The sequence below is a fragment of the Palaemon carinicauda genome, chromosome 14 (genome assembly GCF_036898095.1).
Source record: "Palaemon carinicauda isolate YSFRI2023 chromosome 14, ASM3689809v2, whole genome shotgun sequence".
NCBI classification, from domain to species: Eukaryota; Metazoa; Arthropoda; class Malacostraca; order Decapoda; family Palaemonidae; genus Palaemon; species Palaemon carinicauda.
Window position 1 is genome coordinate 136,017,916 of NC_090738.1, and position 15,166 is coordinate 136,033,081.

A 15,166-nucleotide genomic window follows, 5' to 3' on the forward strand; every position below is an offset into this window, starting at 1 on the left:
CTTTTCTCGGATATGGTTCCTGTAGATGAGAAAGTGCTATTCTCCCTCCTTCTGATATTCCCTTGAGGACTCTGTCATTTGGAGAGGAGCCTTTAGCTGCTTAGCCTCCTATGGACTTTTATTTAAGCATAACATGCTTCCAGGGAGGGTCATGGTTCCACTTCAGTCGCTAACCCCGTCTGTTACCACACCTGCTCCCATAGACCTTGAGCTTTGTTGCAAGACATGTAGTCCAAGCTTAGTCCTTGTTAGAGGATTTTTTGTTTACGGAGTCAGTGTGTCACTGGGAAGACGTTCAACAACCAGCAGAAGTGACTTGTTGTGACGCAGTGCGGCAACCTCAGCAACCCGATAAGGAGTTGTCTGTACGACCCAGAAAGTCTAGACAGCTTCGGGTTGTCGCGGTACTTCCTCGCTTCCCCATGGTTGACAGTTCACAGACTGTGCAGCAGTACCATGATCTTGTGTCCGGCTCCGTCAGACGACTAGCTTTTAAGAGCTCCCACAAGTCGTCGCTGTCTGGAGATTCTCAGATGGACTATGGATCTGACCTAGGAACTGGGCCTCCTGGTCAATTTTGAGGAGTCCCAGCTCGTCCCATCCCAGACCATTGTCTACCTGGGTATGGATCTTCAGAGTCGAGCTTTTCGGGCTTTTCCGTCGGCCCCAAGGATCTATTAAGCCCTAGATTGCATCCAGAGCATGCTGAGAAGGAACCGATGCTCAGTCAGGTAGTGGATGAGTCTAACAGGGACACTTTCATCGCTGGCCCTGTTCATCGAGTTAGGGGGACGCCACCTCCGCCCCCTTCAGTATCATCTAGCGGCTCACTGGATAAAGGACATGACGCTAGAGACGATCTCAGTTCCTGTTTCCGAAGAGAGGAGGTCTACTCTCACGTGGTGAAAGAACAGCTTTCTTCTCAAGGAAGTCTACCTTTGGCTGTTCAGAAACCCGACCGCCGTCTCTTCTCTGACGCTTCAGACACGGGCTGGGGTGCGACTTTGGACGGACAGGAATGCTCGGGAACATGGAATCAGGAGCTAAGGACACTTCACATCTATTGCAAGGAGCTGTTGGCGGTTCATCTGGCCTTGATAAACTTCAAGTCCCTCCAGCTTAACAAGGTGGTGGAGGTGGACTCTGACAACACCACAGCCTTGGCTTACATCTCCAAGCAGGGAGGGACTCATTCGTGGAAGTTGTTCTAGATCGCAAGGGACCTCCTCATCTGGTTAAAAGATCGAAAGCTCACGCTGGTAACGAGGTTCATTCAGGGCGATATGAATGTCATGGCAGATCGCCTTAGCCGGAAGGGTCAGGTCATCCCCACAGAGTGGACCCTTCACAAGAATGTTTGCAGCAGACTTTGGGCCCTGTGGGGTCAGCCAACCATAGATCTGTTCGCTACCTCGATAACCTAGAGACTCCCGTTGTATTGTTCTCCGATTCCAGACCCAGCAGCAGTTCACGTGGATGCTTTTCTGCTGGATTGGTCCCATCTCGACCTGTATGCATTCCCGCCGTTCAAGATTGCCAACAGGGTACTTCAGAAGTTCGCCTCTCGCAAAGGGACACGGCTGACGTTGGTTGGCTCCGCTCTGGCCCGCGGGAGAATGGTTCATAGAGGTACTGCAATGGCTGGTCGACATTCCCAGGACTCTTCCTCTAGGAGTGGACCTTCTACGTCTACCTCACGTAAAGAAGGTACATCCAAACCTCCACGCTCTTCGTCTGACTGCCTTCAGACTTTCGAAAGACTCTCAAGAGCTAGGGGCTTTTCGAAGGAGGCAGCCAGAGCGATTGCCAGAGCAAGGAGGACATCCACTCTCAGAGTCTATCAGTCTAAGGGGAAGTCTTCCGAAGCTGGTACAAGGCCAATGCAGTTTCCTCATCCAGTACCACTGTAACCCAGATTGCTGACTTCCTGTTACATCTAAGGAACGTAAGATCCCTTTCAGCTCCTACGATTAAGGGTTACAGAAGTATGTTGGCAGCGGTTTTCCGCCACAGAGGCTTGGATCTTTCCACCAACAAAGATCTACAGGACCTCCTTAGGTCTTTTGAGTCCTCAAAGGAACGTCGGTTGTCCACTCCAGGCTGGAATCTAGACGTGGTCCTAAGGTTCCTTATGTCATCGAGATTTGAACCTCTCCAATCAGCCTCTTTTAAGGACCTCACATTAAAAACTCTTTTCCTCGTGTGCTTGACAACAGCTAAAAGAGTAAGTGAGATCCACGCCTTCAGCAGGAACATAGTTTTCACATCTGAAACGGCTACATGTTCCTTGCAGCTCGGTTTTTTGCTAAAACGAGCTTCCTTCACGTCCTTGGCCTAAGTCGTTCGAGATCCCAAACCTGTCCAACTTGGTGGGGGACGAACTGGAGAGAGTACTTTGCCCAGTTAGAGCTCTTAGGTACTATCTAAAAAGGTCATAACCTTTACGAGGACAATCAGTAGCCTTATGGTGTGCTATCAAGAAGCCTTCTCTTCCAAGGTCTAAGAACTCAGTTTCTTACCTATTCAGGCTCCTGATTAGGGAAGCACATTCTCATCTGAAGGAAGAAGACCTTGCTTTGCTGAAGGTAAGGACACATGAAGTGAGAGCTGTGGCTACTTCAGTGGCCCTCAAACAGAACCGTTCTCTGCAGAGTGTTATGGATGCAACCTATTGGAGAAGCAAGTCAGTGTTCGCATCATTCTATCTCAAAGATGTCCAGTCTCTTTACGGGAACTGCTACACCCTGGGACCATTCGTAGCAACGAATGCAGTAGTAGGCGGGGGCTCAGCCACTACATTCCCATAATCCCATAACCTTTTTAACCTTTCTCTTGAATACTTTTTATGGGTTGTACGGTCGGCTAAGAAGCCTTCCACATCCTTGTTGATTTGGCGGGTGGTCAATTCTTTCTTGAGAAGCGCCGAGGTTAAAGGTTGTGATGAGGTCCTTTAGTATGGGTTGCAGCCCTTTATACTTCAGCACCTAAGAGTCGTTCAGCATCCTAAGAGGACCGCTACGCTCAGTAAGGAAGACGTACTTAATAAAGGCAGAGTAATGGTTCAAGTCGTCTTCCTTACCAGGTACTTATTTATTTTGTTATTTTTGAATAACTAATAAAATAAAATACGGGATACTTAGCTTCTTTGTTAACATGTATGCTGGTCTCCACCCACCACCCTGGGTGTGAATCAGCTACATGATTATCGGGTAAGATTAATATTGAAAAATGTTATTTTCATTAGTAAAATAAATTTTTGAATATACTTACCCGATAATCATGATTTAATTGACCCACCCTTCCTCCCCATAGAGAACCAGTGGACCGAGGAAAAAATTGAGGTGGTGTTGACAAGAAGTACTGGAGTACCTGACCACAGATGGCGCTGTGGTGTTCACCCCCACCTGTATAGCGATCGCTGGCGTATCCCGACCGTAGATTTCTGTCGGCAACAGAGTTGACAGCTACATGATTATCGGGTAAGTATATTCAAAAATTTATTTTACTAATGAAAATAACATATCTGCGACTAATACAGTAAATTGAAGTAGATATTTGTTCACTTATGACAGATCTATTTTAACGTTGCTACTTATCGTAAGATATTTAATATTTTCTATTCATCACTTCTCATATATATAGTTTATTTCCACATTTCCTTTCAACACAGGGCTATTTTCCCTGTTGGAGCTCTCGGTCTTATATCATCCTGCTTTTCCAACTAGGGTTGTATTTTAGCTAATGATAATGAAAAAAAACATCTCTTCTGTTAGTTTCAAGTTTCAATAATTGCATAGTAAGATCATTTTGAATAATCGTTATATATTTCTTTTAATTATTCACAGGTTTCGTAGCAGTGTTGTGAAAGATTTGATCCACAGTGCACTCACGGAGAAATTGACTGGGTTTGTTTATAGTGCAGAAGCTGGAGAGGAGATGACGCAAGCCATATCTGATTTGATTAGAAATCGATTGCTGGGTAAGCCATTCACTCTGTATATTGTGCCGTACTTAATAAGGTTTAAATAGTAAGAAGAGTTATGAAAGGTACTTATACATTTACATTTTCATTGAAGGGCCTTTTAGATGCATTATTTCTTGACATCAAGGTGTAAAAATCATTCTAAAGTGGCAGAAGCTATTTATGTAAATAATCAGTGCCCAAGACCCCTTTCCATTAAAGGAAACTTAATTTACGTGTTCAGTACCGAGTAATTTTGTATGGGGCAATTTTTTTTTCTCTATCACTTTTCTCTACATGCAGTCAAAATATTACTCAAGCTATATCTTTTACCCATCAACTCTTAACTTATTTGACTTAATTTATTAAGGTTTGCCTGTCTCCATTTCAAATCTTTTGGAATTTAGACATACAGTTCTTGTATAGTTGTATGCCCCTCATTATGAACCAATGCCCCTGTTGGTATAAAGAATTACCATTGAAAACCCTCGTCCTCTTAGATCCAGCCATTGCTACGACGACTAAGTATATGCCTTGTCTTGCAAAGTCAGCTTCGCCTCTAATGAATCTGTCCTGTCCCTTCTAAGACTTGTTTTAGAACCAGTTATGTTTTGTCGCCTGCTCTAGATGCATTTATAATGGCAACCCTGGCTAAATTCACGGTTTTGAAAGCCTCCGTAGCAAGGGATTAACTTTTCAGAGATGAGTTAGGAATCAGTTTGTAGCATCAGGTATGATTAATTTCTTATGTCCTAAAATGCCATTGGCCTTACTGAAGAACTTGATCATTGAGGTTCATCAAAGTTAAGAAGAGTCTTTGTTACCCCTGTGTAAGGGAAGTGGCCATGTACAGTAGGTGAGTGGCCACATCTCTCAATTTTTTTTTTTTTTAGGAACTATTGATAATACTGAAAATGTAGTCCCATTGAGTTACAATTCCTCTTGTTGGGAAGATACTCTTTGTTCCGTAACCGAAATACAAACCACGCTATTTACATAGGGGATTACTTTCGGCGTACTTGAATAACAAGCCATTAGATTTTTAACGAGGGTTAACTACCCTCTTGCTAGTTAGCGAGGGGGTAGAGGAGGGGTAGCTAGCTACCCCTCCCCCCTCACACACCGGTGAACTGATTCACTTCACTTTTGGCTCGGGTGATGATCAGACGTGTCTGTCTCACCCTCGCATTTTTGACAGCCTTAATCTTTTTTTGCTTTTTCTTGCAGCTTGTGTGTTTGGAATTTGGCCTCTCTCTCTATCATGCGGAAGTGCCCTGGCTTACCCGACCGCCCTTGTGGGACGTTCATGTCGGCGGTCGAGACGGACCCTCACACCTTGTGTCCGTACTGCAGAGGTCAACGGTGTGATAGGGATAAAACTTGTAGTGAGTGTAGGGAGTGGTCTACCTCCCAGTGGGAGAGGTTTTCCCGGCGATGTAAGAAGTCTAGGCGTGACCTTTCTCCTTCAAGGGCTTCCTTGAAGAAGGAAGGTTCCAAAGACATCCGTGGCCCGAACCTCCTCCGAAGCTCCCACTCGATCGGTCTCTCGTGAGAGGCCGTCGAGTGGTAGCGTAGGCCATTCTTTTGTTGACCAACCTCAGGGAGAGGGAGTTGCCTCCCATAGCAAGGCAGCTCCTCCTCCTCCTCCTCCTCCTCCTCCGGGGGAGGATATTGATAACTCTGTTGCTAATGATGATCTTTTGCAGCTTTGGGCTTCCTTGGGGCTTAAGGGCTCGCCCTCCAGGGAAGCCCTGTTTGACCTGATCCAGTTGGGTGCAGCTGTCAAACAGTCGCCGGTAATAGCAGAGGTAGATCCTCTGTCTATTGTCGACGTTGTTGCAACAGAGGCTTCCGACAGGTCGGGTCAAACCCCTGCTTTTGTTGCGGATGTTGCTAAAGGCTCAGTTCCCCCCTCCGAACATCCTTCGAGGGAGGAGCTGAGTCCAACGGTCTCTCCTGCGGGTGATTCCCTCCCTCGGGGGAGTTCACTGACAGAGACTCCTCTTCGGAGGACCGACGATGGTGTTGCTGCCCCTCGAGGTCGTCTTCACCGTAAGGCTCGCCCTCCTCTTCGCCGTAGAGGCCTTCCTTCTCCCTACAAGGGAGTTAGGAGGCGCCTCTTCGGTTCATCGCCTTCGACGTCCCCCGCAGAGGATCCTCCTCGACGTGAGCAGTCCGTTGCAGCTGCATCTCTAGACCTCTCAGCAGATCGTTCGCGATCTCCTACGCCTGCCAGACCTGGGAGTTTTCCTTCTCCGCTCCTGGACGCAGATGCGCAGTGGGCGCCAACGCACCCCGTTATCCAACGGGCACCAGTCCCTTCGGGGCAAAAGGGCTTATCTCACAATGTGAGTAAGTCCCTTAAGTGCCAGGTTTTACCTGCGCGCTCACACGCAGTGGCGCGCAAGCGCTCCCCTGCTGTAGCTGAGGACCAGCCCTCTTCGTACTCAACGCGCCAGCGATCTCCTGTAGCTGAGTCATCTCGCCATAGATCTCCTGCTCACCAGCGCGCCACCGCTCACCTGCACATCAGCGCTCTCCTGCTCGTCAGAGATCTCCTGTGCGCCAGCGCTCTCCTGCTCGTCAGAGATCTCCTGTGCGCCAGCGCTCTCCTGCTTGCCAGCGCACATCTTCACGCCCTGTTCCTGCTGCGTGCCATGTGCGCCCACGATCGCCTACTCGCCAGCGCACATCTGCGCGCCATGTTCCTGATGTGCGCCCACGATCTCCGGATCTGGGCGCACGCAAGGAGATTCTTCCTTCGCCTCCTTCGCGCCCTCAGATCTCGCGCACTTCTAGATTGGAACGAGACACTGCGCGCCCACGAGAAGTCTCCTGCGCGCGCCCACGAGCGTTCCCCTGTGCGCGCTACTACTCCTTCTGGTCCTGCGCCCCAGCTGTTTTCTCCTGACCGCGCTTCTGCACGCCAGCGATCTCCTGCGCGCCCACGCGATCCTTCGCCTGCGCGCAAGCGCTCTCCAACGCGCCCACACTTCTGATCGCCAAAGGTCTCCTACGCGCCCACGCGCTATCTCTCCTGTGCGCAGTCGGTCACCTTCTCGCCCTACGCGCCATTGCTCGCCAACGCGCCATCGCTCGCCTGCGCGCCGTCGTTCTCCCGGCCGCCAGCGCTCGCCCTTAAAACCGCACGCACCCTCACCTGCGCGCCCCCTCGCTTTAATCTCCGCGTGCATGTGCGCCAACGTTCGCCCGCGCGCGAACCAGCGATGGTAAAGCGCCAGCGCAATCTCGACCACGATTCACACCAGGTTTCGCAGCACGGGCAACCTTGCGAGTCTTCAGGAGCGCGTACTTCCAGATCATCGTCTTCACGATCTCCCCCCCGTAAGCGCAGAGCAGCGCACTTGCAGGAGGAGGAAAAATCTTCAGAGAGGTCTAGGCAACACTCTTCATCTTCTTCTTTTCAGGCAGGCCCTGTGGTGTCTACTCCAAAGGATCGCTCGATCCCCTTCCCTCCAGCGGGAGTCGCTGACTCTGCGTCTGTTAGCCGTCAGCCTTGGGTTGGGTCCCTGATCAGAGCGGTCGTCCAGGCTGTTAAGCCGGCCCTCGCTAATCTGGACCTCAAACCAACGGCAGCCTCGTCTCCGCTGAAGAGGAAGAGAGGAGTAGACTTCGTGGTGACTTCTCCTAGGGTTAAACTGGCTCCTAAGAAGTCTGTCAGGAAGGCCCCTCCCCCCTCTCAGACGTTTTCTCCTTCTCCTGTGGACGAAGCCTTTCCGTCCTCAGGAGAATCCAGCGAGGTGAGACATTCTCCCACTGCACCAATGGGAGGAACCCCACCTCAAGTAGGAGAATCGTCCCGTGCGGGGGCAGAGAGGAGCCCTCAGACTACTTTACTGGAGTCCTGTATCCCTCCTAGAAGGGAGCCCAAGGACTCGAAGACCGTCCCAAAATCTTCTTCCCGGATTCGACCAGAGCCAGCAAGACCCCAGGAGAACGTCCACGTGTCCCACAAGTAGAGCAGTTGGGGACAGGAGACTTTGCTGCCAGTCCACCAGGAGGAGAGCAGCATGAGTCGGAACATGCCTTCTGGCAGGTCCTGAATCTGATGAGGCAACTCAACAGGTTCAAGGACCCGGAGACCACCCCTCGTGAAGGCAAGGATACGGTCCTGGACCAAGTCTACGGCACTCAAAACCCCTCGAAGGCCAGCGCGGCTCTGCCCTGGTCCCAGGGGGTAAAGAGTGCCAGAGACAAGGTTGAGGGCCAGCTCTCCGAACTCGCCTCCTCCAGCCGTTCCTCTGTCGGTAACAAACTCCTCCCACCTCCTCGTGTACAACAGAGGAGGTACTTCGAGATCATGGGGGAGCCTTGTTTAGCTCTTCCTCTCCATCATTCTGTGGAAGAGCTTACCAGCGTAATTTCTCTTGAGAAACTCTCCACCCTGCAGGTGACATTCTCGGCTACAGAGATCTTGAGTCAGGAGAAAGTCGCAAAGTGTGCCATGTCTGGCTGGGGTCTCTGGGCATTCTGTTGCGATCCGAGGACTTGTCCAAGGAGAGCATCAGGAAGGCCATGGAGGACTTTCCTCCTCTCGGGCACACGCACCATCGATTTTCTGGCTCACCAAGTTTCGAACTTGTGGGCAAACTCGATCCTGAAGCGTCATGATGCGGTGACCGAGAGGTTCCACTCGAAGTTCCCAGCCGTGGATGTCTGCAAGCTCAGACACTCTTCCATCCTTGGAAAGAGCCTGTTTGAGCCCAAGGATGTGGAACGGACAGCTGAGAGGTGGAGAAAATCGAATCACGATTCTCTCCTCCAAAGGGCTCTTACATCCAGACCCTACAAGCCTCCAGCACCTCAACAACAACAGCCTCGTCAGTCTAGGACATCGAAACCGGCTCCAGCAGCAAAGGCAAAGGTGTCCAAACAGCACCCCTTTCCTGTCAAAGACAAGAAGGGCAGAAAGTCCTCCAGGGGAGGCAGGAATCCTAGAAGGAGCAGCCGAGGCCGCAAACGCTAGGATTGGCAATCCCCCTGCATGTCCACCAGTGGGGGGATGCCTGCAAAGTTGCGCATTCAGGTGGCAGCAACTCGGGGCCGATTCCTGGACGATCTCCGTGATCAGCCAAGGATATCGCGTCCCGTTCATAACATCTCTCCCCTGACAGCGAATCCAGTGTCATTGAGCTCCTATGCCATGGGATCGGCAAAGGGGCTAGCCCTTCGGGCAGAAGTCGAAACCATGCTCAAGAAGGATGCTCTCCAAGAGGTCGTCGACGGCTCCCCAGGCTTCTTCAGTCGACTCTTTCTTGTAAAGAAGGCGTCTGGAGGCTGGAGACCAGTCATCGACCTCTCAGCCCTGAACAAGTTTGTCAAACAAACTTCGTTCAGCATGAAGACAGCAGACACGGTCAGACTTGCAGTGAGACCGCAAGACTTCACGTGCACACTGGATCTGAAGGACACGTACTTCCAGATCCCAATCCATCCGTCTTCCAGAAAGTACTTGAGATTCAGCCTAGACAACAAGATCTACCAGTTCAAGGTGCTGTGTTTCGGTCTCTCCACAGCACCACAGGTGTTCACCAGAGTGTTCACCCTGATATCTTCGTGGGCACACAGAATCGGCATCCGTCTCCTTCGCTATCTGGACGACCGGCTGATCCTGGCAGACTCGGAGTCGACCCTTTTTCGACACCGAGACAAGCTTCTGGGACTTTGCCAAGATCTAGGGATCATGGTAAATCTCGAGAAGTCTTTTCAGCTTCCATCTCAACGACTGGCATATCTAGGCATGATATTGGACACCAATCTCCACAAAGGCTTTCTATCAGACGACAGGATAGCAAGGCTGAGGAAGGTCGCAGATCCTTTTCTCAGACGAGAAGAGCTTCCAGCCCAATCTTGGTTACGTCTCCTAGGTCACCTGTCTTCCTTGGCCCGACTAGTTCCAAACGGCCACCTCAGGATGAGATCCCTGCAATGGCGGCTCAAGTCCTGGTGGAATCAAGGCAACGATTCCCCTATGGGGCCTGCGGAACGGATGGACCTGCAGTGGTGGTTGACCGACGAAAACCTTCTAAAGGGAGTGGATCTTCTCGTCCTCTCCCCAGATTTGATGCTGTTCTCGGACGCGTCAAAAAAAGGGTGGGCGGCCCACGTTCTTAACCAGAGGATCTCAGGCCTATGGTCAGAATCAGAAAAGTACCTCCACATCAATCTGCTAGAAATGAAGGCCGTATATCTGGCTCTTCAACAGTTCCAACAGATCCTGGCGGGTCACTCCTTGGTGGTGATGAGCGACAACACCACAGTAGTGGCTTATATCAACAAGCAGGGAGGTACCTTTTCACAACAGCTATCCCATCTCGCAGCAGAGATACTGAGCTGGACCGAAGTCCACTCGATTCCACTATCAGCTCGCTTCATTCTGGGCAAAAGGAATGTGCTCGCCGACAGTCTGAGCAGAGCATCGCAGATAGTGAGTACCGAGTGGTCTTTGGATCCTCTAGTAGCCAACAAAGTCCTGACTTTGTGGGGTTCCCCGACAGTGGACCTGTTCGCGACAGCCTTGAACTTCAAGCTGCCGCTGTATTGCTCCCCAGTCCTGGACCCCAAGGCACTCTGGCAAGATGCCTTCCAACAACGGTGGGACAACATCGACGTCTACGCCTTCCCACCGTTCTGTCTGATGAGAAGGGTGCTTAACAAGACCAGACTATCGGTCAACCGGTCAATGACCTTGATAGCTCCGCTATGGCATCATGCAGAGTGGTTCCCGGACCTTCTGCAGCTCCTTACGGAACTCCCGAGAGAACTTCCCCCACGACACGAGCTACTCAAGCAACCACACTGCAACATCTTCCACAAAGCCGTAGCATCGCTTCGACTTCACGCCTGGAGACTATCCAGCATCTCCTCACAGAGAGAGGCTTTTCGCAACAAGTTGCGGAGAGGATGTCTCGACACCTGCGAAAGTCATCTCCAGGGGTCTACCAGGCGAAGTGGAGAGTCTTCTGTGGTTGGCATCGTGGGAGGGATATCTCTCCTCTCGATGCCACTATTTCAGCAATAGCGGAGTTTCTTGTATATTTGCGGGAGGAAATGCGCCTTTCGGTCTCGGCGGTGAAAGGCTATCGCTCAGCCTTAAGCCTGGCCTTCAGGCTGAAAGGAATAGACATTTCTTCCTCGCTGGAACTTTCTTTGCTCATACGAAGCTACGAACTTATCTGCCCTCAGTCGGAAGTGAGACCTCCTTCATGGAACGTGGTTCGGGTTCTCAGGGCTCTTAAGAGACCCCCGTTCGAACCATTACGCCAGGCTTCTGATCGTCACCTGACTTGGAAGACTGTGTTCCTGCTTGCCCTGGCTTCAGCCAAGCGTGTCAGTGAACTTCATGGTCTCTCGTACGACATCGCCCATTCAAGGGGATGGGGGGAGGTAACGTTCAGGTTCGTCCCTGAGTTTGTAGCTAAGACTCAATATCCTGGAGTTCCGGACCCACGGTTCTACTCCTTCAGGATTTCGAGTCTTCGTTCTGTAACAGATGACCCAGACCATCTCCTACTATGCCCAGTAAGGAGTCTGAGGCGTTATCTTAAAAGAACAGCTGCAGTCCATCCTCGCGTGCAAGCCCTGTTTGTGAGCACAGGAAGGACGAAGAGGAGGGTCACCAAGAATACCATCTCAGCTTGGATTCGAAGGGTCATCCATCATGCCCTGAATCCAGACCCTCCTCCGTCACGTCGCCCTAGAGCACACGATGTCAGAGGCATCGCAACGTCCCTGGCATTCAAGAGAAACTTCTCTGTGATGCAGGTTCTACAAGCTGGGGTCTTGAAGCGTCAAACGACCTTCACAGCCCACTACCTGCAGGACGTGACCCACAGGAGTCTCGATACTTTCTCTATCGGCCCTATGGTGGCTGCACAACAGCTGGTCTAACCTCAGGCTCCTTAATGGACAGGTAGCAGAAGGTTGAGGGCATTGTTACCTGGTTTTAAAATGCATGAATGAAAAAGTATGTCTGGCCCTTACTCTTTTCTTCATCCTCCCCTCTCTTGGGGAAAGCAGCATCCTGGGTTCTCTGCATAGCTGACCTCAAACCACTGCAGGTAAACCATGTTTCCTTGTGTTCCTAGTATTAATATAATACTGTCGCAACCCCCATACCCTGACGAGGTGGTATTGGGAACGTCCTAGCCTAGAATTCCATCTATAGGACTTCAGGTCAACTTCCTAGGACGAGTCGCACTTCATACCTTCACACACAAGCTTATGTAGACCGCACGTTCCTTGCGGAGCAAGGAATTTGCGAGGTGCAGGGACTCCTTTTCTCGAGTGCTACTCACTCGGATTCTGAGTCCCCGGGCAAAAGCCAAAGCCAGTAAGGCTGGGACTTTCCACCCTACCTAAGGGTTAAGTCACCCTATGTAAATAGCGTGGTTTGTATTTCGGTTACGGAACAAATGACAAATTCGGAGATAATTTGAATATTTTCTAACCATACAAACCTTAGCTATTTACACATATTTGCCCGCCAGCCCTGTCCCCCGTGAAGTCCTACCTCTAAGCGAAGTGAATCAGTTCACCGGTGTGTGAGGGGGGAAGGGTAGCTAGCTACCCCTCCCCTACCCCCTCGCTAACTAGCGAGAGGGTAGTTAACCCTCGTTACAAATCTAATGGCTTGTCATTCAGCTACGCCGAAAGTAATACCCTATGTAAATAGCTAAGGTTTGTATGGTTAGGAAAAATACAAATTATCTCCGAACTTGTCATATTCAAACTATTTATGATTCATGCTTTACATTGAGTCTGTTTGTTCCTACTGGGCACGATTTAGCTTGAACATGAGGGAGTTAATTCCTCACAATTATTCCTCGCTCAAGGGGAAGGGTAGAAGAGACTCTTTAGCTATGGTAAACAGGTCTTCTAAAAGAAAGGTACTCCAAAATCAAACCCATGTTCTCTGGCTTTAGCCTCTGTACCATGGTCTTTCACTGTCTTGGGGTAGAGTTCTCTTGTTTAAGGTTGCACTCGGGCCCACTATTCTATCTTATTTCTCTTCCTAGTGTTTTTTTATAGTTTATATATGAAAGATTTATTTTAATGTTGTTACTGTTCTTAAACTATTTCATTTTAATTGTTGATTACTTCTCTTGTAGTTTCCTTATTTCCTTTCCTCACAGGGCTATTTTCCCTGTAGGAGCCCTCGGGTTTATAGCATCCTGCTTTTCCAACTAGGGTTGTAGCTTAACAAGTTATAGTATTAATAGTAATTACTCTCCCTCAAATTTTTTAACACTGCATTTTGGGAAACGGGTATTCAATTGTTGTATTATTATAATTGTTATTACTTGCTAAGCTACAACCCTAGTTTGAAAAGCAAGATGCTATAAGCCCAGGGGCCCCAACAGGGAAAATAGCCCAGTGAGGAAAGGATCATATAGGAAACACACCATTACATTATTTAGGTTTTAATTTAGTTTTGGGATCCCCTTCTTCATTACACAGTAAAGTCTTCACCACTTTGACAGTTACCCTTACTGAGCATACCTCAGAAAGTCTCACCAGCTTCTTTCTTGTCACTTAACCCTTTTACCCCCAAAGGACGTACTGGTACGTTTCAAAAAAGCCATCCCTTTACCCCCATGGACGTACCGGTATGTCCTTGCAAAAAAATGCTATAAATTTTTTTTTTCCTTATTTTTGATATTTTTTTGAGAAAATTCAGGCATTTTCCAAGAGAATGAGACCAACCTGACCTCTCTATGACAAAAATTAAGGCTGTTAAAGCAATTTTAAAAAAAATATACAGCAAAATGTGCTGGGAAAAAAATAACCCCCTGGGGGTCAAGGGTTGGAAATTTCCAAATAGCCTGGGGGTAAAAGGGTTAAGAGAATTTATCTGAATCAAATCAAGTATAGTAGATTTGTACAAATTGAGCTAATAAATGCATATACAGTAGTAGCAATGCATTGTTTCCGTTTATTCCTCTCCATTAGGAAAAACAAATTTTACTAATATTTTTCCATTATGTAGACATCACCTATTAGTTATGTGCTCTACATAATACCGTCACTTAAATTGAAAGTGATTTCCTTCTCTGCAATCAAATGTAATGTAACATTTCACTTCTTTAAAGGATTAACCCTTTTACCACCAAGCTATTTGGAACTTTCCAACCCTTAACCCCCGGGCATTTTTTTTATCAAGCACATTTTGCTATATATTCTTTTTAAATTGCTCTAACAGCCTTAATTTTTGTCATAGAGAGGTCAGGTTGGTCTCATTCTTTTGGAAAATGCCTGAAGTTTCTCATAAAGTTTTCAAAAATATGCAAAAAAATGTATAAAGCATTTTTTTGCAAGGACGTACCGGTACGTCCATGGGGTTAAAGGGATGAGTTTTGTGAAACCTACCAGTACGTCCTTTTGGGGGTTAAAGGATTAAGGTTTAAAGGCCGCTCATGAATGGCAGAGGCAAGGGACAGCGACAATCCCCTGGAGAATGACCATATATACTTATGATCAGCACCTAAGCCCCCTCTTCATCCAAGCTAGGACCAAGGAGGGCCAGGCAATTGCTGTTGAGAACTCAGCAGGTAGACATATGGGTTCCCACAAACCCCCATCATTAGCTCACAAGGATGTTGAGGTTGCAGACACTATAAGAAACTATTGAGCTTGAGGGGGACTCTAACCCCAGCCCAGTAGATCACCAGGCAGGAACTTTTGCATGTTTATATAGCTCCAAAATAGTGTGGATTCAGGACTGTTTCGTGTGCTGATTAAAGATAAAGATTACCCGTTTCTAGCGGGGAATTTCTCTTTTCTCTTGCATTCTCCATCATAAGACACAGTACTACACAGTATTGTATTACAGTATTATTATTATTACTATCCAAGCTACAACCCTAGTTGGAAAAGCAAGATGCTATAAGCCCAGGGGCTCCAACAGGGAAAAATAGCCCAGTGAGGAAAGGAAATAAGGAAATGAATAAATGAAGAGAACAAATTTTATTCCAGCTGTGACTAGATTGTGGAACGATCTTCCTAATTGGGCAGTTGAATCAGTGGAACTTCAGAGGTTCAAACTTTTTTTTTTTTCAAATGGTTTTCTGTTGAGCAAAGTGGCATGCAATATGTCTCATTTTATAGTTTATATATGACCGATCTATTTTAACATTCTTAATGATCTTAGATGTTCTATTTTAGTTTATTTGCTATCCCCTTATT

The 15,166-nt window shown here is 48.5% G+C and overlaps 1 protein-coding gene across 1 annotated transcript in view; it reads left to right on the top strand.

Moving 5' to 3' along the window:
* LOC137653791 (dynein light chain Tctex-type protein 2B-like) overlaps positions 1-15,166 on the top strand; it is a 45,410-nt gene that overhangs the window by 10,017 nt on the left and 20,227 nt on the right. Inside the window, exon 2 of the mRNA XM_068387440.1 lies at positions 3,846-3,979. Coding sequence (XP_068243541.1) covers positions 3,846-3,979 — 134 coding nt within the window. The remainder of the gene's footprint in view (positions 1-3,845; positions 3,980-15,166) is intronic.